The following is a 17,585-nucleotide window of genomic DNA, read 5'->3' as shown; positions in this document are numbered from 1 at the left end:
AAATAGGTCCTTTGGACTAGGCTCCTTAGAATAGGCTTCTTAGACTAGGTCCATTGGGCTAAGCCCCTGGGTATCATGTGAAGCATATCCTTTGGTTATAAATAATCCAGCCACATTTGGGGACCAGTTAGGCGAACTATTATACATCAATTTTTAACGATGATGAGTCTATTTGAGTTACGTTTATGGAGCGCATGGATAACGAGAAACGCATTTAATAATTTTAACTGTGTATTTAAGTTGAACGAGACGATTCTAGCAAGATTCAAAATTTAACGGCCAAATCGAGCCATCTAGCGCCCGTAACAGGTGTAATTTTATCATTGTTGAGCTCTGATTCTTGTGGAATCGAAATATTTTCACCCTATACAAACGGGAAAAGGCAGATAGCATACTATCTTGACGGAAACAGCAACGATCATGTTTCTACAGTTGTTCCGGCTGAAAATGTGATTCACTGTGCGAACCCTCCAATCTCAACAGACATGGGATGAGGATCGCATTCCAGTGGATACAATTATATCGAATCGATAATGCACGATCTATAAAAATAGGCATTCCATAACCAAAAAACAATTTATTCATCACTACTCATTTAAAAACACGGTTTATGCCCCAAGAGTATGCTAGACGGCCACTGCCGTCTCCATGCACAAGTAGCTATATAAAGTAAAACGTGCGTAATGGGTGGTTTTAAGCTACCCTTTTTACTGCTTCTCTCAAGAACGAACTCTTCAAACGGCCTCAATAGTCCGGGTGATGGATTTCTGCGTACCGAACCAATGTCTTCAGCCATCGAATCGCACTGCAGCACCAAGACATAGCACGCGTTTCACTGCGTCTGGTGAGCAGCGACCATCGTACGATCATTGCGAGCGTTGAGTCGCGGATCATGACTACCACAAATCAAAAACCCGCGCAGTAGAAAGGGAACCATTGTCGTGGAAAGTCACGATAGGACAGTGCCGCCGGGTTTGCCGTTTCGCTGGTGTAGTGTTTTAATTGCCTGTAAGGTTGATCGTGATGATGGCGATAGAAAAAGGCGAAGCTGGTGGTGTAGCATAAATTTTGCCAACACTACATTAACGTTGGAAGTTAAGCTTAAGGGTAGTTTTGTGCGTTACTGTACAAAGTTGGAAGAACCGTGTGACCGATATTTAAAAGTATGATAAAAAAATAATCTATACGAAAGGTAACTGTCCGATAACCGTTAGCCGGAGATAGCTAAGCCCCATAGCCATGACAGTGTAAAAGTTGGTCAAGAAATTGGGCTGCACTCGGGTGCGTTGCTGAGTTTTCCCCCGTTTCGGACATAACCTAACCGCACAGTGAGTGTGCCCCGTAATCCATGATCGGGAAACAGATGTGCCAATAGTGCGCGGTATGGCGTGCATTTGATGTTCTATTTTTGTCCCAAACCGACATCGATCGTGCTGCTGGACCGCGACATAACATCTGATTGGGTTCGACAGCGACCAGTATAAACAATCGGCGTGATCAACAACTAATGCTATAATTGTGAAGGGAGGGTGGTGTTCAACATCTGCGTCGGTTGCTACAGTTCCGGTTTGGCGAAGCGGGAGCTAACCCAACAACGGCATGATTTACGATGGAGCGTGTGGACAAAATCTATCACTCGTCCAAAAATTTTATGTTCAAATACATCATAGCGGTAAGTGGCTGTGTGAAAGACGTTCCCAGGATTGAAGAAGTGATAATGCGAGGGTAATTTAAATATGATTCTGTACTCCCAAAGCTACTCTGGACCGGCTTCAACTTTGTCGTGTTTTGTAAAGCGTTCAGCAACTATCACCATGACGAGGAGTACTATTATCTGAGCCGAATTCTTGGGGTTAGTAGAGAAAATGCATCCCGACTTGGGCTGCAACTACACTGTGATTTCCGTTTTGCCCTTTCACCGGCAGAATGGCTTGTGTGTTTCACGTGGGACCGCTCCCGTGCTGAATGTGACCATGGCCCTGATAACACTGCCCACGTGCAAAACGTTCAACCTACTGCTGCACAAACTGTTTGGTCGATTCTCGACGCGTCTGCTGGTTCACTATCTGGAGAAAACCAAGGTGCTGCATCTGATATTGGGTTACAGTTTGCTGATAGTTGCGAGTAAGTTTTGCACAGAAATAGATTGCTTCTTGTTGCAAGATTCCACCTAACATGCGCTTGCCTCCGCCCCCCAGTTGTACACAGCGTAGCCCATTTCGTGAACATAGTCAACTTTGTGGACAATTACGACGAACGCTACCGGGAGATCAACTGGGCAAATGGACCAGATGACGTAAGATTCATATATATAACGACACCACGGTATGGCATTGAGCGTGATTTATTTATTGATTTTCCATTCCCGCACGACTCAGAACATCCTGCGACTGCTGTTCGCCACACCGACAGGGTTTTCTGGCTGTATCATGCTGCTAACGCTCGGTGCGATGGCTTACCTAGCCCGACGATCGATACGCGATCGGTTTTACAACAGTTTCTTTACCTCGCATCATCTGTTTCTCGTATTCTACGGGATGATGTTTTATCACCCGTTGAGGTAGGTTGCGGGACGCCAAACTCCTCTTTTTAAATATCAATTTAAATGTATCGTTTTGCAGCAACATCATCAAACATCAAACAAACACCGACAAGCACCGGATTGCGTGCGATCTGCTCGATAACGCAACGCTGCACAGCAACGAGGACCTGCTGGTACTGTGCCAGGAGCCACCCCAGTTCGGTGTCGGTGTAAAGCGGGCCTGGATCTGGCCGCTGGCAGGACTGCTGATCTATCTGGTAGACGTTTCGCTTCGCCATCTGTCCTCGCACTCGGACCGCTACCGGGTAGTGACCGTTCAAACGTACGCCATGACAGGACATGCGGTTCATCTACGGTTACAGTTTTGTAGCAAGCTGGCCGTTAAGATCATCGCCGGTCAGTACGTGCTGTTGCAGTGTCCAGCCATTTCAACACTCGAGTGGCATCCATTCACGATCACGGAGGTAGGTAGAAAGCAATCCCCGCGATGAAGGTACACACTGATGAGCATCGCGATCTTTCAGCTTCCTGCCGAGGGTCGAAACGATTTTACGCTCACGATCAAGGTGCGGGGTGATTGGACCGAGGAGCTGTACGACCGCGTCGTACAAAGGGAGCAATGCAAGCGGACTCTGGGCGGTGTCGATCCGTACCGGCGCATAGAGTTCCTTCTCGATGGACCGTACCCGTCGGTCATGAGCAATATGATCGACTGCAAGAGGATTCTCTTTATCGGAGCTGGCGTTGGCATTACACCGTTTGTGACCATTATGCGGATGCTGTTGTAAGATGCCCCATTCGAATGGGTAAGAAGCGCAACTCACACTACACCTGTTTTCGGTCTTGCAGAAGTACAAACGTTGATCGGCCGGCACGCGTTCATCTCGTTTGGATCGCACGCAGTCTGGAAACGTTCCTGTGGTTTGCGGACGAAGTGGCCCGCTTGCAGGAGAAGGTAAATTGGTGGAAAGTAGTAACCATGCTTGTTCTTCGTTTCGTTACACCTCTCAACAATTTTTAGTTCTGGAGCCAAAACAAACCGGACCGCTTTTGGGTGAAGCTGTACTGGACGCAAAACTATGACGAACATCTGCTAGCGGAATGCTTTGGCGATATGCCATCGATCAAGTCGCGCATGCACCGGGGCCGACCGAACTGGAACGACATCTTTATCGATCTCGTTACACTCTATCCGAAGTATGGTGATGTTCACCGCCATACTTGTAAACCCTTTTGTAATTCTGATCACCCGTTTCAGAAAATCGGTATCCGTGTTTAGCTGCGGACCGAAGGAACTGACGAAAGAGATTCGCCTCAAGTGCAAAGAGTACAGCAAGCATGGCTGCAAGTTGAGCTACTTTCACGAAGGATTCGGATAGTGGGTTTGGTAGTGCTGGACGGCGGTTCTAGTTTCGTAGGAATGCTAATTTTAGTTTAATTTGTTTGACACATATACAAAGTCAAGAACTCATGTGACGTGTGTGTGTGTGTAGTGTGGCTTTGGATAGATAGTAAATCGAATGTCTGAAGCTTTGCCATAAGAAGGAATAAAAATAGAACCATCCCATTCGGATCTCACACGTGTTCTGAGGCAGGTTCTGCCACAAACGAGGGCTCTGGTAAGCTTATCCCGTCCGAGTTGCGCTCAGTGTGCTCAAGGATGTTGACGCTTAAGTATCTTTCCATTAGACCGTACTTCGAAACGCCCCAGGAAGCTATCGAATGGGATAAGGTGAGGTGGCTGGCAAGCGTCCTGGACTCAACATTTCATAATCTTTCTTGTTGCCCGCTAGCTTCAAAAAATGATTGCAACCGTGAAACAGTTTCACGACGACTTTGATCGCATCGTGCTCCACAAGGACGTTTACCGGACGTTCTTTTACTATTACCTGCAAGAGATTCGCTACCGCATCATACAGATTTTGATGAATTTCGCCCAAATCGAGTGGTGCGAACCGAAGCCGGCTACCGTCGCGACCGATCCGTACGGATTCCCAATGCCCGAACCGGCCAAGAAGAGCAAAAAGAAAAAGAACGAAGCCGAACCGGAGCAGATCCCGGACTATACGATCCGCGTCAAGGGGTACAAGGAGAAGTTTCCGCTGGTGTGCTGTGACGATCAGTTTCGGACGCTGGCCGCACTTAGGTTGCACTACTATGCGGTACACGACAAGACCTACCTAATGGTGGCCAACACGTGTGAGGTGAGTGAGGAATGTCGTACAAAGGACTTCCTCCTATGTTTCAGAATTAATGTGCAATTTTTAATCACACAGATGAAAGCGGCCCTGCTGCGAATGGTAGTGTTTCGCCGGCTGCTGGATGAATGGATCCGATCGGGGCTTGCGTCGAACAATGGGCTTTGTTTCTATTTGACCAAAATTCTTCGCCGGATTATATCTATCATACGGTACTAGGAGAAGAAATTGCAGCAAAACAATCGAGATATATGTTATTAAACATTTATTGAGAGTATAATAAACTGTGAAGCATAAGGTAACGAAATTAAGGTAAAATAAAGCGCCAATTTAAAACTCTAACGTGTGGTCCAACCGTCTCAATATCCGTCGCAAGTTCAGCAACAACTCACAGCTGGATTGCTGGCCGCCCAGCAGATAGTCTTTGAGATGCCGCTCGAAGAATGAAATTTTTGTTAAAGACATTTTCAGCTATTAAAAAAAAAAGGAAATGCAGCTCATCAGTATTGGTACGCACTAACACTTTAAGGCTGCGCCAAATACCTCACATAACGATGCAGACTGGAGCACCTTTTTGTTGTGAGCATCCTCGTAGTGTTGCTTGAACGCATCCTTATCGTTGTACATCACCTGCAAACAACACCAGTGCCTTCATGCATACTTGAAACACACCTGAGAATCGATTACTTACACCACAGCACTCAATCTCCTTCTCCTCGGCAATATCTTTCGGCAGGGTGGTAAACTTTTTCAACAACAGTATCACCTCATCTCGAAGATACGTCAGGTGATACATGAACAGCGTACGGTAGAGCTCTTTGTGCAGCACAATTTCGTCGTACTCGTCGAGAAAGTGGCGCGTTTCCTTCACCATCTGGTCCAACTGGCGAAGAAACGGTGATCGATTAAGGGGTTGGATTCAGCGGAGCGGGATGCTCTCCCATTTACCTGATCCCACGGGGATGTATCCAGCTTTTGGGTGTCGGGTTTCATGATAACTGCTGCTGCACTGCAAAACACGTGCCAGGGGCTTAGCGGCGATGCACTGAGCGCGAAAGTGACTGATCGCGCTACTGAACGATCATCTGCCGCTGTGAGGATCAAGGATCGCACAGCAACACACACATACACACGAAAGCACTGTATCCCCTCCTCAGCATTTTGATCATCGAAAGTCCCTGTCGTCTAGATGTTATTGTTAGCCGTCGATGAACTTGGGAACGTCGCCAAGCTCGCAAACCGGCAACCCGACAAAAGGTCGTTGGCGCCAAAGTTAGAATGTACTTTCGCGAAATGAAATTCAAAATTTCACTCAAACATGCTACAAAACGTGCTCAAATGTCCGTTAAACGTCGGTTAAGTGAGTTAAAGTACTAGATTCAAAATAGGAGATTAACCTGATGCTGGGTTAGCGCCGTCTACGGTGACATCCGGCCGGCTGTACAAGTGCGCCGTGATATGCCGGCACGGGCAGCCTTCAACACACATTCCTTTCCTGCGAAAAGCCGACCGATCGGTATGTCCTTTGCAGGAATGTTACCGCATTTACTATGATTCGTCAAACTCGTGCTCGCCACGCCTCGGATGATGATGATGAATGATGATGGCTTCGGCGGCGAATGGGAGGTAGGTTTGTGGTATGCCACACCATCAACACGCGCAGATGGCTCGTGTACGGCGCAGTTGCGATCATCTCGCGTACACTTCTCGAGCAGGGCACGAGCAACACGATGATACACTCACACTACCCGAACGGAGCGTTTAGTGTAGCTTATGAGGTGTCCCGCATTTGACACACGGCATCATTTAGTACCAAACATTCACCGGCGAAGGTACCTAGTAGCAGCGAGGAAAGCAAACACTGCCGCACACCCGAATCTGCGAACGCATTTCTTAGCCTGAGGCTTCTTGTGAGCGAGTAACTTCCCAGCACCACAACAACATGGCCGAGGAGAATAAAAATGGAGCTGCGCCGGCAGCGGAAGTGGCACCGCAGGAGGCCGCACCCGAACCACCGAAGGACGCCGCGCCCGAGGAACCAAAGGCAGCGTCCGAGGGAGAAGAATCCGATGGGGAGGCGGAAGCGGAAGTGGAACCGGAACCATCGCCATCGCCCGAGCCTCAGATTTCAACATTCGCACGGGTACGTTTTATATGGTGACCGAGATGCCTGGCTACCGATGCCACAGTTCTACTAATGTATCGCTTACCGTAATTATAGTTGAAGCAATTCCTGGCGGAAACCAACAATTTCCTCGGCAAGTACGATGATCTGGTGGAAAACAGGGATAAGCACAAGAGCGTCTACCTCAACACGGTGAACGTGCTGCGAGAGCGGCTCGTGACATTGCTGCAGCGGTACATCCTGCATACGATGGTCCGGGAAGATTTCCTCTACAAGCACATCGTGTGCTGTGGGGAGGTAAGTTGTCTCCAATACGAATAGTTCGAAGAGTGATCAGCGTGCTCATGATGTTTGCCATTCCTCGATTCCCTCGATATAGGATCCGCAGGCAATGAATACGGAAGAGTTCGATGAACACTACGAGGAAGTGCACAAGGAGGCAGACAAAGCTGTTAACCTGCCAGAGGTAAGCAGAAGAGTTGGAAGATCCTAGTGAACGTGAACTTATATTAAAATTTTGATTCATTTCTTTACCTGTACTTGAAGCTGGACGAGATCCGCGCCTACTCGGCTGAAGTCCAGACGTACATTGACTTGGGAAAGGCCATGAACAACGATCTCATATTCTCCCTGAAGCGACTACTCCGGAAGAGCAATTCAGTCCTGGCAGGCCATCTCGGTTGAGACGGACCAGAAGGCTGCAGAAACAGCACAGACAACACCATACTCAACTAGCTCGTAAGGCTGTCCGTGAGGGCAAAACTCGAATCTACTACACTAACCCCCCCTCAACGGTGCTAATTCCCGCACATACTTCCGAGAAGGATGTCGATCAGTTTAGAACATTAACAGTGGATGTGTTTAACTCCGAACGATACAATAAATGTTACCCCTGAAACAAAGCCGTCGTTTTTGCTTGGTGTGAGTAAGGGACTGATCAGCGACATGATGACACAGTTTGACAGAATGCATATGTCTGTGGGGACAGTCTTAAAATAGAGCTAACGGATAGCTGAAAGCCTTGCCACCAACCGGAAATGACCGTGAAGAAATCACTTTCACTATTACTTTCCGCTTGAACGGTTGTTCGACTCACAAGGTCTTAAGAAGCATGGTTTCGGCCCCAACCTGTGTTCGCAAGCGAACGCTAGACTTTAGCTGCAAGTATCGTAACGTAAGTATACTACCTTCGGTTGCAAATTTTGATGGCGTTAAAAGTCCCGGTGTCCTAAGCAGCTAGATAAGTTTTCTACCGATGTGGAACACTTCCTGGAGGAGTACGATCACATCGTGCAACACTCCGTAGCGTACCACAGAAGCTTCCGGCGACATCTGAGGCATCTGTACGAGGCCATTGTGGAGTTGTTACAAAAATTCCAGCACGTCCAATGCAGCGGTACGAAAGGACAGCTATTTATGGAGAAGTTTTGCTGTGGAGTAAGTTGATCTCACTCGGTTACCGTGTATTGGGGCTATTAATTTTGGCGCTGTTTGTTTGTCGCAAGGTTTTGTTTGACGATGGCGAGGAGCTCAAGCGGCACTACTTGGAATGTCACAACTTTGCACGGCTTATCCATCCAAGCATAGTGGAGGTATGGGAGAACTGATCCACACAAAGAAATCAACATCGATGTCTAATGGTGTATTGTATATCTCTTGTACTTGTATCTCTCCGCAGCTTCGTTCTGGGCATGGTAAACTGCAATACTTTCATCGCCGCGTACAGGAGTATCTGTTTTACGCCACCGAATCCACCGCAGCGTTGGTGATGAATTTGAAAAAAATCGCCCACAACTTGTACGCCACGTTGGAGCGTGGTCCGAAGTGGTAGCGCGACTTGGTTCATTGGTTCACCAGCAGACGGACAAAAGCATTATTTTTAGTCGAAGAATAAATAAACGGTGACGTTTGAGTTTTGCGCAGCACTTTCTGGGTTTCTTCTAAGTAGCAGCCATGATTCTAGCTGAAAGAAAGAACCTGATTTCTGATGGTGTTGGCATTGGGCCTGGACAGAAGCTCAGTTCCTGTTGACGAGTTGGGAAGCTAGGTTGTGTGGTCTAATCCGTCCAGCGCAGATGGGTGTTCCAACGACGGTGTACATTCATACGAATATCTACAACTATAGCAACAAGTATAAGAACGTACGTAGATGAGACCATGCGGACACACCAGGCATTTCGGGTTCGTTGGATTACATTATCCGCTGTCTTTGCAGCTCGATCGCTTCCAGAATGATGTGAAACGGTTCCTGCAAGAGTACGACAGGATCGTGCTGCACAAGGATCTGTACAAGCTAGTGTTCAAGAGCTATCTGCGTGAGATACGTTCGAAGGTGAAGATATTGTTGAACAAGTTCGAGGCAACACCGCTGGACGATGGAAGTACACGACCGGAGAAGCAGATGCTGTGTTGTGGAGTAAGAAATTGAAATTGTTGGTCGATCCACAATTTTCATCCAGCCTAATGGGTGATCTTGTTTCTCTCCCCTCCCCCCCCACAGCTGGCCTTTACTGACAATGAGCAATTCCGCAAGCATTACAAAGCGGTCCACAATGAAGCGTTCCTCGTGTACCCGAACATGCTGGAGGTGAGCAGTAGTGCCTAAGCAACTGGAGAATGCGTTCCACTAAGTTTGATCTTCTTGAACCCCTTTTTTCAGCTGAAATCCGCCTTTGCCAAGCTAGACCATATGAGGCATCGATTGGACGAGTACACACGATTTGGCAAAGAGTACACGTGTACGATGCTGGTGGACTTGAAGCGAATAGCGAAGAAGATCTCTTGTACCTTGAAGTTTTAAAATAAAATCGAAACAGTACGATCTCCCACTGAAACCGCAACCGCGCCCCATCTCACGATCCTGCGCGCCAACAACCCTGGGCTCATGATCACGGTTCAGCCGCCGCACACCGCAGACGAACGGAACTGATCGGTTCGATCGCCGGGCGGGGTGTGGTAAAGGCCCACCAAGAGTAGATTGAAGGATCTACTCGAGCTACCACGATTAGTGCCATTTCCTTCCGGCTTGTGTGTGTTCGGCTCGAACGAACTTTGGGATGTCTTTTTTTTGTTATTATTTCCGTCCGTTCGGTGTGGGCTTTTGTCGCCTTTGCATGGTGCGGTGCGTGTCTCTGGTCGTGAGAAAATTTTCTTGTTAAATCATTTGCCGCTATGTAGATCAGTACAGCACCAGCTTCCGTTGGCTACTGAATCTTGCGAGCAGTAGCAGTACAATCAGTGGTTCGAATTGCGTGTTTGCACAGTATCTGGGTGTAAGGAAAAAGCGTCAAGACATCCTCAAACAAAACCCTTCGATAGGTGCCACGCTAGCGAACCAAAATGGATCAAATAGTGAAGACCCGAGATGTAAGTCCTCGTAGAATTTGCAGAATGGTCACATCAATTTGCCTTAACGCGTCTCTTTTGTTGCACAAGGTGGAAAAGTTCGTGTCGGAAACGAAGTACTTCCTCGACGAGTTCGATTCCATCATCAGCCACTGGGACCTGTCCGGCAACTTCTTTCTGCACTATCTGATCGAAATCCACGAGAACGTGACACAGCTGCTGGCCCGGTTTACTACGCTTTCGCTCGAAGGTGTCGGCGATCGGAAGAGCAAACCCTTCTTCAACCTGAAGTGTTGTGGTGTAAGTACTCTATATGGGCGCGTTTGACATGAACTTGATAATGACAAACGATCTTGGGCTGTGTGATTGAGTGATGGCCGGCTAGGATATGGTGCTAAAAATAGGGTCCACCTTCAATGGCGCGCTATCAATTCAATCGAACGAGCAAAACAAGCTGCACAATGTCATCGATCGATTGTCCGATCGTGTTGCATACCACACCATGATCGATATCCGATTTAATTATAGCCCTCAGTCTGCAAGGCACCACAAACGAATGTAATGTACGGTTTCGTCTTGTTTTGTTGTTTCAGCTCGAGTTTCAAACAGTTAAAGATCTAAGGCTACACCATCACTCCTGCCGACACAAGAAATCGCATTTTGAAGAAACGGACAACTGCGAGGTAGGAGAAACGATTAACCAACAACTGTTGGCTAGTGCGTATTATTAAATCCCTTGTTTTTTTTTCGCTCCCTTTCCCGTCTAGCTTAAGTCGGCCCTCCTCAAATTGGCATTTTTCAATCGGAGAGTAAACGAATACGTACAGTACGGTACGGTTGCGGACCGGTATCTATGTCTGTACTTGAAAAAGATCCTGAAGAAGATCATCATCACGCTGGACACGTTCAACCTGTAGGGAGTGCACCCGGACATTCGTGTAGCCTGTAAGAATGTGTTTGTATGTGTTAGATTTAAATCTATGTAACGTTCAATGTTAGCGATTAAAGCCAATCCACAAACCAGGGGTAGCGGTAAGAATGGTGTTTTGTACAGATGTTAAGAAGCGCGATGCGCCTGAATAAAGCCTAAATTTCAAAGCAACCGTTGTTGGCGTTATGTATCACGTACGAGCATCCGTTCTTGCTCTGGTTCTTATGTAAAGCAGAACTGTGTTTACCACCAATCGGTCCTCTATTTTTGTCTACAGCGAAATGTATATAGGGCAACAAAAGCTCGATGCGCGGTGAAAGTTTTGCACTACCTTCAGTCGAAGGACAGCAAGCACCCAGTCGACAGGATGATCCTAGAGGACACGGTCAAGTTCCGCAAGTGTGCCAAAACGCCCGAAGATGTGGCGCAATGGCGGTTGGTAAGTTGGATGCCCGCTCATCGAAAGGCTCGAGATCGCGCGAAATTGCCTTAATTGCCTGAATGTCTTTTAGACATACAATTTTATAGTGGAAACGAAGTACTTTCTCGAGCGGTACGATAGCATCGTGGAAACGTGGGATCTCTGTGACAAGCAGTTTCTGATGTACATGTGGAACATCGAAGAGCTGTTGACGAAGCTGCTGTACAAGTATACCACCGTTTCGACGGATTACATCAAACACGCCAGATTACCAAAGGTGGAAATAAAGTGCTGTGATGTAAGTATTGGGCGCGTCCCTCAATGTGATCTGTTTTAAACGAATCTGGCAAACGTATTGCAGCATCTGTTCGAAAGCTCCAAGGATCTCCACAAGCATTACTACACCGTTCATCATACACCGGGGCGCGTTAACGATGTTCGTTTTTGTGAAGTGAGTACGGGGATGAATCGTGTGCTTTGTCGAATGTATAATTCATTACCGCTTCCTCTACTCTGTACTGCAGATGAAGGCTGGACTGGTGAAGCTGGTGTTCTATAAGAATAGTTTGAAGTATTACCTAGAGTTTGGAACTTGGTGCGATCATGTGTTGTGCCTGTATCTGAAGAAAATCTACCGGAAAGTGAATGTTACGCTTGATCCGTTTAGAGATGCACCGCCTCCCGCACCGGTAAAACCTAAGGCGCAGGAGCCGGAAACGGAATCCGAGGTGGAATCAGAACTGGAATCGGAACCGGAACCACAATCGGAATCGCAAACGGCACCGCAATCGGAACCGCAACCGGAAGCACAACCGGCACCGCAACCGGAAGCACTACCGGCACCGCAACCGGAAGCACTACCGGCACCGGAACCGGTACCGCAACCAGAGCCGGTAGAAAGTGTAGCTTAATAAAGGGATATTAAAAAAAAACTTCAGCGCATATACATAAAAACTTTGGAAAGAAAAACACGTTCGTGACTGATCAAGTTAAGTTAGAACCTCTTTGATAGCACTTGTTCTTCTCTGGCACTACACTACCGAGAGGTTAATAGATAGTATTTCCTGCGCACGGGCGTTCGGTCCTGATGGGATGCGATACCGGTTCCAACCGCGTAAACGTCCAGCGCCGCTGACCTATCTTCACCGGACCATCCCCAATAGAACTTCTTCTTTTTCTTTCGCTCTACAACTTCGAGAGGTCCTGGCATTCCGTCTCTGACTTCCTGGACTTGATTACAACTGTAGCTGGATAGTCGGTTCTACGTACGGGATGGCGAGCCGGAAGGCATGCGATAGGCTGCCTGCTGTATGAAAGTCCGGAGCACGTCCCTTTCGTCTCGATCGATAAATAGACATTCACCGGCGTTAATTGTTGTCACTGTTGTTGGTAAAATGATAAACGAAGAAGAATTTAACCCTTCCCGGGAAAATTTTAGCTTCCCTACAAATCCATGCCAACTAGCACAGGGTGCCTCGTACGATCTACCGACTAGGCTGTCGACTCGTGAACGTGCGCCTATAAACCCACCTATTTCACCGACTAGCGCAATTGTTTTGACAACACAGAGGAAGAAAAAAAGAAAACAACATCATAACAACAAATATCGTGAAATAATCACCAGTTCGCCGAACGATAACCAAAAGAAATCGTACCACAAATTACGATGCGTCTGCACGGGTTGTTTAGAGTTTCGCAGCTGAATGGCAAGCGGTACAACTCCAGCTCGATGTACGTGCCGGCGCACGAACCGGCGCTGGAAAGTGATCGTCGTCGGTTGGAACAGTTCCTGGAAGACAAACCACACATCCTTGTCCTGACCGGGGCTGGTATATCGACCGAATCCGGCATCCCCGACTACCGGTCGGAGGGGGTCGGTTTGTACGCCCGATCCAACCACAAACCGATACAGCACGGAGACTTTGTAAAGTCGGAAGCGACCCGGAAGCGGTACTGGGCACGGAACTACGTCGGATGGCCACGCTTTTCGTCGATTGCACCGAACGTTACACACTACACGCTGGCACGGTTGGAGCGCGAGGGACGGATAAGCGGTATCGTAACACAGAACGTGGACCGATTGCATGGGAAGGCCGGATCGAAGGAGGTGGTCGAACTGCACGGTAGCGGGTACGATGTGATCTGCGTTGGGAACCAGGACGAGCGGGGAAAGGGCTGTAACTATCGTATCGAGCGGCACGAGTTTCAGCACATCCTGGACCAGCTAAATCCCGCGATGGAAGATAAATCGACCATGATGCGACCGGACGGTGATGTGGAACTATCGATGGAGTATGTGGAGGGATTTAAAATACCACCCTGCCCCCAGTGCGGCGGAAATTTGAAGCCAGAAATTGTGTTCTTCGGGGATAATGTGCCCATGCCGAGGATAGAGAAGGTCGTACGGATGATCATCGAATCGGACGGTGTTCTTGTGCTGGGTTCCAGCCTGACGGTATTTTCCGGGTATCGGATAGTGCTGCAGGCGAAGGAGCTGGGTCTGCCGGTTGCTATCGTTAATATTGGCACCACGCGCGGTGATCCGAAGGCGGATCTGAAGATTTCGGCCAGATGTGGTGAAATCATGTCGAATCTCTTCAAGGCGAACAGTTAGGGCGGATAACAGTAAGCGTAGTCAAAACAAAAAATTAGACCGTTGTTGTACATACAGACCATTAGCTGTATTGAAAAGTGTTAGCTAATTCCATTTGTTACCTTCTTTTGTTTTGTATGATATGTAAAACAGGAAATAAACGTGTTGATTTTTAAGAATGTTCTATTTTCAATCAATGCACTTGGTTTGGCCATCGTTTATTGTTATGTCCATTTCGCCTGAGTATCGGTAATCGTAATAGCTTTGCCATACCCATCGTCAGTTTGCCGTGCGTGTTTCTTATGCTAAAATATCTTGTTCTTGCACGGCACTGCGTGCTTCTGCCTTCAGTGAATAACTTCTGATAAATGTGTGTGTGTGAGTGTATGGGGGAAAGTAAGTTAGCTTTATCGTTTAATTTACACAGTCTAGTCCGGATGCGGATCCGTAAGCAAGTTTTCCTTTCCAACTGTCAATTTGCTTCTGTAACAGACACCTCTAACTGGCTGATTGTCTGTGAAGTAGTGTACGATACTTTTGCAGGAAAAGTAATTGTATTTCTTTTTGTTTACAATTGAGCCATTCTTCACATATCCTGCTATTCATGCCTGCATCCAAATACAATTTAACCAGAGCCATTCCGTCGGATTTCACGATATGGTGGAGTTAAAAGTGCCCAAGTAGTGCCCATTTCAAACGTACAACAACAAAACAAGGCATATGAACCCGAAGATCGTACACAAGGAGGCGCCCTTCTGGAGCAGTGACGGACTATAGGACTACACATTTAAGGGAGGAAATTAAGCACCAAATACACGCACATACACACACACAGTATACAAGCCATAGGTAGTAAAAAGAGGTCGCGTTTAATAGCGGATTTCATCATTCTTCTAGGGATATTTCATACGTCCGGAAGTCACAATCTAACCTAATGGCTGAGCGTCACTTTACGCTGTCTTGTTTCTTACACGAACTGCAGCACTGTTCACTACCGGAGCCGTAGCCGTAGCTTCGGGACACAGGGGAAATTAATGAAAGACGGAACGCAATACAAAACCCTTAGACTTAGAGGAAGTAGTCGGCCTGAGGCTTTTTCGATGGTATGCCGCGGCTTTCCTGTGGGGCTGCTTCAAAAATGGTAAAATCACGCTGCAGGTTTTCGTTCAGTTCTAAAATTGCTGCCACATTACCACACCTGCAGAAAGAGGGAACGAAAAGCATTGTTAGAGCACCACCGCTGAAATGGACGATTATCGCAACTTACCGATAGCAATAGTTCGGTGCCGACCAAACGGTCAGTACGGTTTCGTTAAAGTGCCACTTGTAGCCCTCCATCACGAGCTGATGCGCCCGGCAGATCATGTCGATATCGTTGGCCGCATTAAACTGTGACACCACGTCCGACCCGAACAGATAGCCCGCACCACGCGGCGATACACCCCACCCGTGTGTGTCTTCCGGGTCGCTCCAGAGCAGATCGCACATCGGGCCATCGTGCGGCACCTCCTGCTTGCGATCGATCGACCGGATCTGATCCAAATACTGTATGGAAGGCGAGAGGCCGCCGTGCACGCAGAAAATCTTCCCATCGATGATGGCGGACAGGGAGAGATAGTCGAAGATTTCGGTACAGTATCGCCACACCGTCACCGAGCCGTACTTGCGTATGCACTCGTCGTAAAACCCGTACACCTGTGTGATCTGGCGCGATTCGTGGTTGCCGCGGATCAGTGTGATGCGGTCCGGGTAGCGGACCTTCAGCGCGAGCAGTAGCAGGAATGTTTCCACACTGTAGTATCCCCGGTCGACAAAGTCGCCCATGAAGAGGTAGTTCGTCTCCGGCACGTCGCCACCGACCTTGAACAGCTCCTTCAGGTCGTAGAACTGGCCGTGTATGTCACCGCACACCGTTACCGGCGAGTCGACCCGCTGCACGTTGCCCTCCTCGACCAGGATTTCGCGTGCCTTCGCGCACAGCGCCTTCACTTCGTGCTCCTTGATGATTTCGCATCGCTTCAGCTGCTCGATTTGTCGGTCCAGGTCGCTGTAGTCTGGCATCGTACTGGTGTTTTGGTGTTTCGCACCACAAGCGCGAGTTGATGCCGCGTGCCTCTGCTGCTTCTTCCCCTTTCTGTTGCCCTTTTCTCCTACAAACAGGCGCGATGTGTCACGGCGATGTGAGCCTGTGTGTGCGTGTGTTGGTGAGATCGGAAGAAGAATGACAGATGAAGTCCGTATGATGCTTCGCGCGTCTTCTTTTTCTTTGCCGCTTTTTATCCCGCACTAGCGCACCCGATAAAACAAAAGGCGAAACAATCTGCAACACAATGACCTTCCGTTAGAATCGCGCCCAAGGTGGCGGTACCTGTATCTTCCCTTCGCTGGAAATTCTTACCTTTCCCAGATCGTTCTTTCGGGCTTTGGTCGCGTGTACCACCTGCCTCTAGCCTGTTTCGTCTCGTCTGTCTACTGCAAATGTGTTAACCACGACCTATCGTGTTTAGTTGCAACTCGCTGCGAAGACACTGCTGCTGGTTCTGATTGGATCAAGCGCATTTAGTTCCAGTATGCTTTGCTTTACGCTTATTCCTAACTAACAAAAATGAACACCACCCCGTTACACTGGCTGGCTTTGTTGGCTGATATCAAAGCAAGCGGTTACGCATTCATTCATGCCACAGCGAACGCGTTTACTAAAGAAACAAATATTGAACGGCACTATGTATGTTTGTGTGGGTGTATGACGAGCTAGCCGGTTGGAAAATAAGGACACTATCAATCAGCAACAGTAATAAAGCACGCACTCGTTTTCGCGAATACCGCGCTGTTTTCCGGCAGTCGGTCGGTCTGCTTGTTCTTGTGGCTTTCCCAAGCCGTGCAGCTATCGAGATGGTCGCGCTAGTGATGGGCGTGAAATGAGTGAGCCTGCGTGTACACATTGCACTTCGAATGTCGGAACTGATAGGATTCAGTTGGGCTGCCAAAATGGGTCCATTTTGGCGAATTTTGCTAAAAAAAATGAAAGTATAGGATCATAAAATAGTGCTTATTTCTATTTGTAACATTTTGAAAAATGTTTAGCTGTTTTCGTCGTTTTAAAACGTTTTTTTCAAACTTGTAAAGAACTAGTGTTCCGTTCCGATAAATTTCGTTTAAAATATTTGAACCCCGATCGAACCTCACCCTCCAAGCATAGAAAATGTATTTTAACATTTCCTTTGGTAAAAGACTCGAGAAGGCCCCCCCTAGAATCTTTTGTGTGCAGCACTGTGGCCTGTCATTTTTGTTGTACAGTGGGATTTCTGTATGGTCAAAACCCATTTGATGTAAACATTGTGCATTGCTCCTTAATAATGTTAATAGACAGCGAGTAGAACTTGATAAAATGTATTGTAACAAGTGGTTTGAGATAATGATATTCTTATGT

General features: G+C 47.7%; 9 protein-coding genes across 10 annotated transcripts; 7 read left to right on the top strand and 2 right to left on the bottom strand.

Annotated features, from left to right (window-relative positions):
• Positions 1-889: 889 nt before the first annotated feature.
• Positions 890-4,425, top strand: LOC118502641 (NADPH oxidase 4-like). The gene is made up of 11 exons (XM_036035089.1): positions 890-1,672; positions 1,757-1,852; positions 1,926-2,124; positions 2,199-2,296; positions 2,379-2,560; positions 2,622-3,006; positions 3,067-3,326; positions 3,392-3,497; positions 3,564-3,739; positions 3,801-4,274; positions 4,336-4,425. Exons 1-10 carry the CDS (start codon positions 1,610-1,612, stop codon positions 3,919-3,921), a joined length of 1,686 nt encoding a protein of 561 aa, XP_035890982.1. The 5' UTR covers positions 890-1,609; the 3' UTR covers positions 3,922-4,274; positions 4,336-4,425.
• LOC118502644 lies at positions 4,030-5,082 on the top strand. Its single transcript, XM_036035092.1, has 3 exons — positions 4,030-4,161; positions 4,232-4,746; positions 4,819-5,082. Exons 2-3 carry the CDS (start codon positions 4,345-4,347, stop codon positions 4,957-4,959), a joined length of 543 nt encoding a protein of 180 aa, XP_035890985.1. The 5' UTR covers positions 4,030-4,161; positions 4,232-4,344; the 3' UTR covers positions 4,960-5,082.
• Positions 4,991-6,081, bottom strand: LOC118502647. Its single transcript, XM_036035096.1, has 4 exons — positions 5,689-6,081; positions 5,432-5,623; positions 5,284-5,370; positions 4,991-5,211 (listed from the first exon to the last, which is right to left on the bottom strand). Exons 1-4 carry the CDS (start codon positions 5,731-5,733, stop codon positions 5,071-5,073), a joined length of 465 nt encoding a protein of 154 aa, XP_035890989.1. The 5' UTR covers positions 5,734-6,081; the 3' UTR covers positions 4,991-5,070.
• A 343-nt stretch (positions 6,082-6,424) lies between these two features.
• LOC118502643 lies at positions 6,425-7,767 on the top strand. The gene is made up of 4 exons (XM_036035091.1): positions 6,425-6,883; positions 6,962-7,162; positions 7,245-7,331; positions 7,412-7,767. The coding sequence occupies exons 1-4, from the start codon at positions 6,683-6,685 to the stop codon at positions 7,547-7,549; spliced, it is 627 nt and encodes a 208-aa protein (XP_035890984.1). The 5' UTR covers positions 6,425-6,682; the 3' UTR covers positions 7,550-7,767.
• Positions 7,768-7,880: 113 nt separating this feature from the next.
• Positions 7,881-8,790, top strand: LOC118502645. Its single transcript, XM_036035093.1, has 4 exons — positions 7,881-8,039; positions 8,102-8,302; positions 8,371-8,457; positions 8,544-8,790. Exons 1-4 carry the CDS (start codon positions 7,977-7,979, stop codon positions 8,694-8,696), a joined length of 504 nt encoding a protein of 167 aa, XP_035890986.1. The 5' UTR covers positions 7,881-7,976; the 3' UTR covers positions 8,697-8,790.
• A 50-nt stretch (positions 8,791-8,840) lies between these two features.
• Positions 8,841-9,705, top strand: LOC118502646. Its single transcript, XM_036035095.1, has 4 exons — positions 8,841-9,006; positions 9,081-9,281; positions 9,366-9,452; positions 9,525-9,705. Exons 1-4 carry the CDS (start codon positions 8,941-8,943, stop codon positions 9,663-9,665), a joined length of 495 nt encoding a protein of 164 aa, XP_035890988.1. The 5' UTR covers positions 8,841-8,940; the 3' UTR covers positions 9,666-9,705.
• Positions 9,706-11,253: 1,548 nt separating this feature from the next.
• Positions 11,254-12,494, top strand: LOC118502642. The gene is made up of 5 exons (XM_036035090.1): positions 11,254-11,335; positions 11,419-11,580; positions 11,654-11,860; positions 11,924-12,013; positions 12,087-12,494. Exons 1-5 carry the CDS (start codon positions 11,327-11,329, stop codon positions 12,471-12,473), a joined length of 855 nt encoding a protein of 284 aa, XP_035890983.1. The 5' UTR covers positions 11,254-11,326; the 3' UTR covers positions 12,474-12,494.
• Positions 12,495-13,131: 637 nt separating this feature from the next.
• On the top strand, positions 13,132-14,334 carry LOC118502639 (NAD-dependent protein deacylase Sirt4). Its single transcript, XM_036035085.1, has one exon. The coding sequence runs from the start codon at positions 13,229-13,231 to the stop codon at positions 14,174-14,176; it is 948 nt and encodes a 315-aa protein (XP_035890978.1). The 5' UTR covers positions 13,132-13,228; the 3' UTR covers positions 14,177-14,334.
• On the bottom strand, positions 14,321-17,074 carry LOC118502640 (serine/threonine-protein phosphatase 4 catalytic subunit). 2 transcript variants are annotated; one of them, XM_036035088.1, is made up of 3 exons: positions 16,554-17,070; positions 15,423-16,341; positions 14,321-15,353 (listed from the first exon to the last, which is right to left on the bottom strand). In XM_036035088.1, exons 2-3 carry the CDS (start codon positions 16,214-16,216, stop codon positions 15,224-15,226), a joined length of 924 nt encoding a protein of 307 aa, XP_035890981.1. In that variant the 5' UTR covers positions 16,217-16,341; positions 16,554-17,070; the 3' UTR covers positions 14,321-15,223. The 2 variants fall into 2 exon arrangements, with proteins under 2 accessions (XP_035890981.1, XP_035890980.1); XM_036035087.1 differs by having other exon boundaries at positions 14,337-15,353; positions 15,423-16,475; positions 16,554-17,074.
• Between the last annotated feature and the right edge of the window lie 511 nt (positions 17,075-17,585).

This window comes from Anopheles stephensi, chromosome 2 (assembly GCF_013141755.1).
Source record: "Anopheles stephensi strain Indian chromosome 2, UCI_ANSTEP_V1.0, whole genome shotgun sequence".
Lineage (NCBI taxonomy): Eukaryota > Metazoa > Arthropoda > Insecta > Diptera > Culicidae > Anopheles > Anopheles stephensi.
This window is presented reverse-complemented; position numbering and strand designations above follow the sequence as displayed.

Excerpts from the sequence above, each read along its gene's own strand:
- LOC118502641 (XM_036035089.1), top strand. The coding sequence starts at position 1,610 with ATGGAGCGTGTGGACAAAATCTATCACTCGTCCAAAAATTTTATGTTC. Across the intron at positions 1,853-1,925 it reads ATCTGAGCCGAATTCTTGGG|AATGGCTTGTGTGTTTCACG; the intron begins GTTAGTAGAGAA and ends TTTCACCGGCAG. Across the intron at positions 2,297-2,378 it reads GGGCAAATGGACCAGATGAC|AACATCCTGCGACTGCTGTT; the intron begins GTAAGATTCATA and ends CGCACGACTCAG.
- LOC118502644 (XM_036035092.1), top strand. The coding sequence starts at position 4,345 with ATGATTGCAACCGTGAAACAGTTTCACGACGACTTTGATCGCATCGTG. Across the intron at positions 4,747-4,818 it reads TGGTGGCCAACACGTGTGAG|ATGAAAGCGGCCCTGCTGCG; the intron begins GTGAGTGAGGAA and ends TTAATCACACAG.
- LOC118502647 (XM_036035096.1), bottom strand. The coding sequence starts at position 5,733 with ATGAAACCCGACACCCAAAAGCTGGATACATCCCCGTGGGATCAG. Across the intron at positions 5,371-5,431 it reads AGGAGATTGAGTGCTGTGGT|GTGATGTACAACGATAAGGA; the intron begins GTAAGTAATCGA and ends TGTTGTTTGCAG. Across the intron at positions 5,212-5,283 it reads AGTCTGCATCGTTATGTGAG|CTGAAAATGTCTTTAACAAA; the intron begins GTATTTGGCGCA and ends TTTTTTTAATAG.
- LOC118502643 (XM_036035091.1), top strand. The coding sequence starts at position 6,683 with ATGGCCGAGGAGAATAAAAATGGAGCTGCGCCGGCAGCGGAAGTGGCA. Across the intron at positions 6,884-6,961 it reads AGATTTCAACATTCGCACGG|TTGAAGCAATTCCTGGCGGA; the intron begins GTACGTTTTATA and ends CCGTAATTATAG. Across the intron at positions 7,332-7,411 it reads AAGCTGTTAACCTGCCAGAG|CTGGACGAGATCCGCGCCTA; the intron begins GTAAGCAGAAGA and ends CTGTACTTGAAG.
- LOC118502645 (XM_036035093.1), top strand. The coding sequence starts at position 7,977 with ATGGTTTCGGCCCCAACCTGTGTTCGCAAGCGAACGCTAGACTTTAGC. Across the intron at positions 8,303-8,370 it reads TGGAGAAGTTTTGCTGTGGA|GTTTTGTTTGACGATGGCGA; the intron begins GTAAGTTGATCT and ends GTTTGTCGCAAG. Across the intron at positions 8,458-8,543 it reads TCCATCCAAGCATAGTGGAG|CTTCGTTCTGGGCATGGTAA; the intron begins GTATGGGAGAAC and ends ATCTCTCCGCAG.
- LOC118502646 (XM_036035095.1), top strand. The coding sequence starts at position 8,941 with ATGGGTGTTCCAACGACGGTGTACATTCATACGAATATCTACAACTAT. Across the intron at positions 9,007-9,080 it reads ATAGCAACAAGTATAAGAAC|CTCGATCGCTTCCAGAATGA; the intron begins GTACGTAGATGA and ends CTGTCTTTGCAG. Across the intron at positions 9,453-9,524 it reads TGTACCCGAACATGCTGGAG|CTGAAATCCGCCTTTGCCAA; the intron begins GTGAGCAGTAGT and ends CCCTTTTTTCAG.
- LOC118502642 (XM_036035090.1), top strand. Across the intron at positions 11,861-11,923 it reads TGGAAATAAAGTGCTGTGAT|CATCTGTTCGAAAGCTCCAA; the intron begins GTAAGTATTGGG and ends AACGTATTGCAG. Across the intron at positions 12,014-12,086 it reads ACGATGTTCGTTTTTGTGAA|ATGAAGGCTGGACTGGTGAA; the intron begins GTGAGTACGGGG and ends TCTGTACTGCAG.
- LOC118502639 (XM_036035085.1), top strand. The coding sequence starts at position 13,229 with ATGCGTCTGCACGGGTTGTTTAGAGTTTCGCAGCTGAATGGCAAGCGG.
- LOC118502640 (XM_036035087.1), bottom strand. The coding sequence starts at position 16,216 with ATGCCAGACTACAGCGACCTGGACCGACAAATCGAGCAGCTGAAGCGA. Across the intron at positions 15,354-15,422 it reads GCACCGAACTATTGCTATCG|GTGTGGTAATGTGGCAGCAA; the intron begins GTAAGTTGCGAT and ends CTCTTTCTGCAG.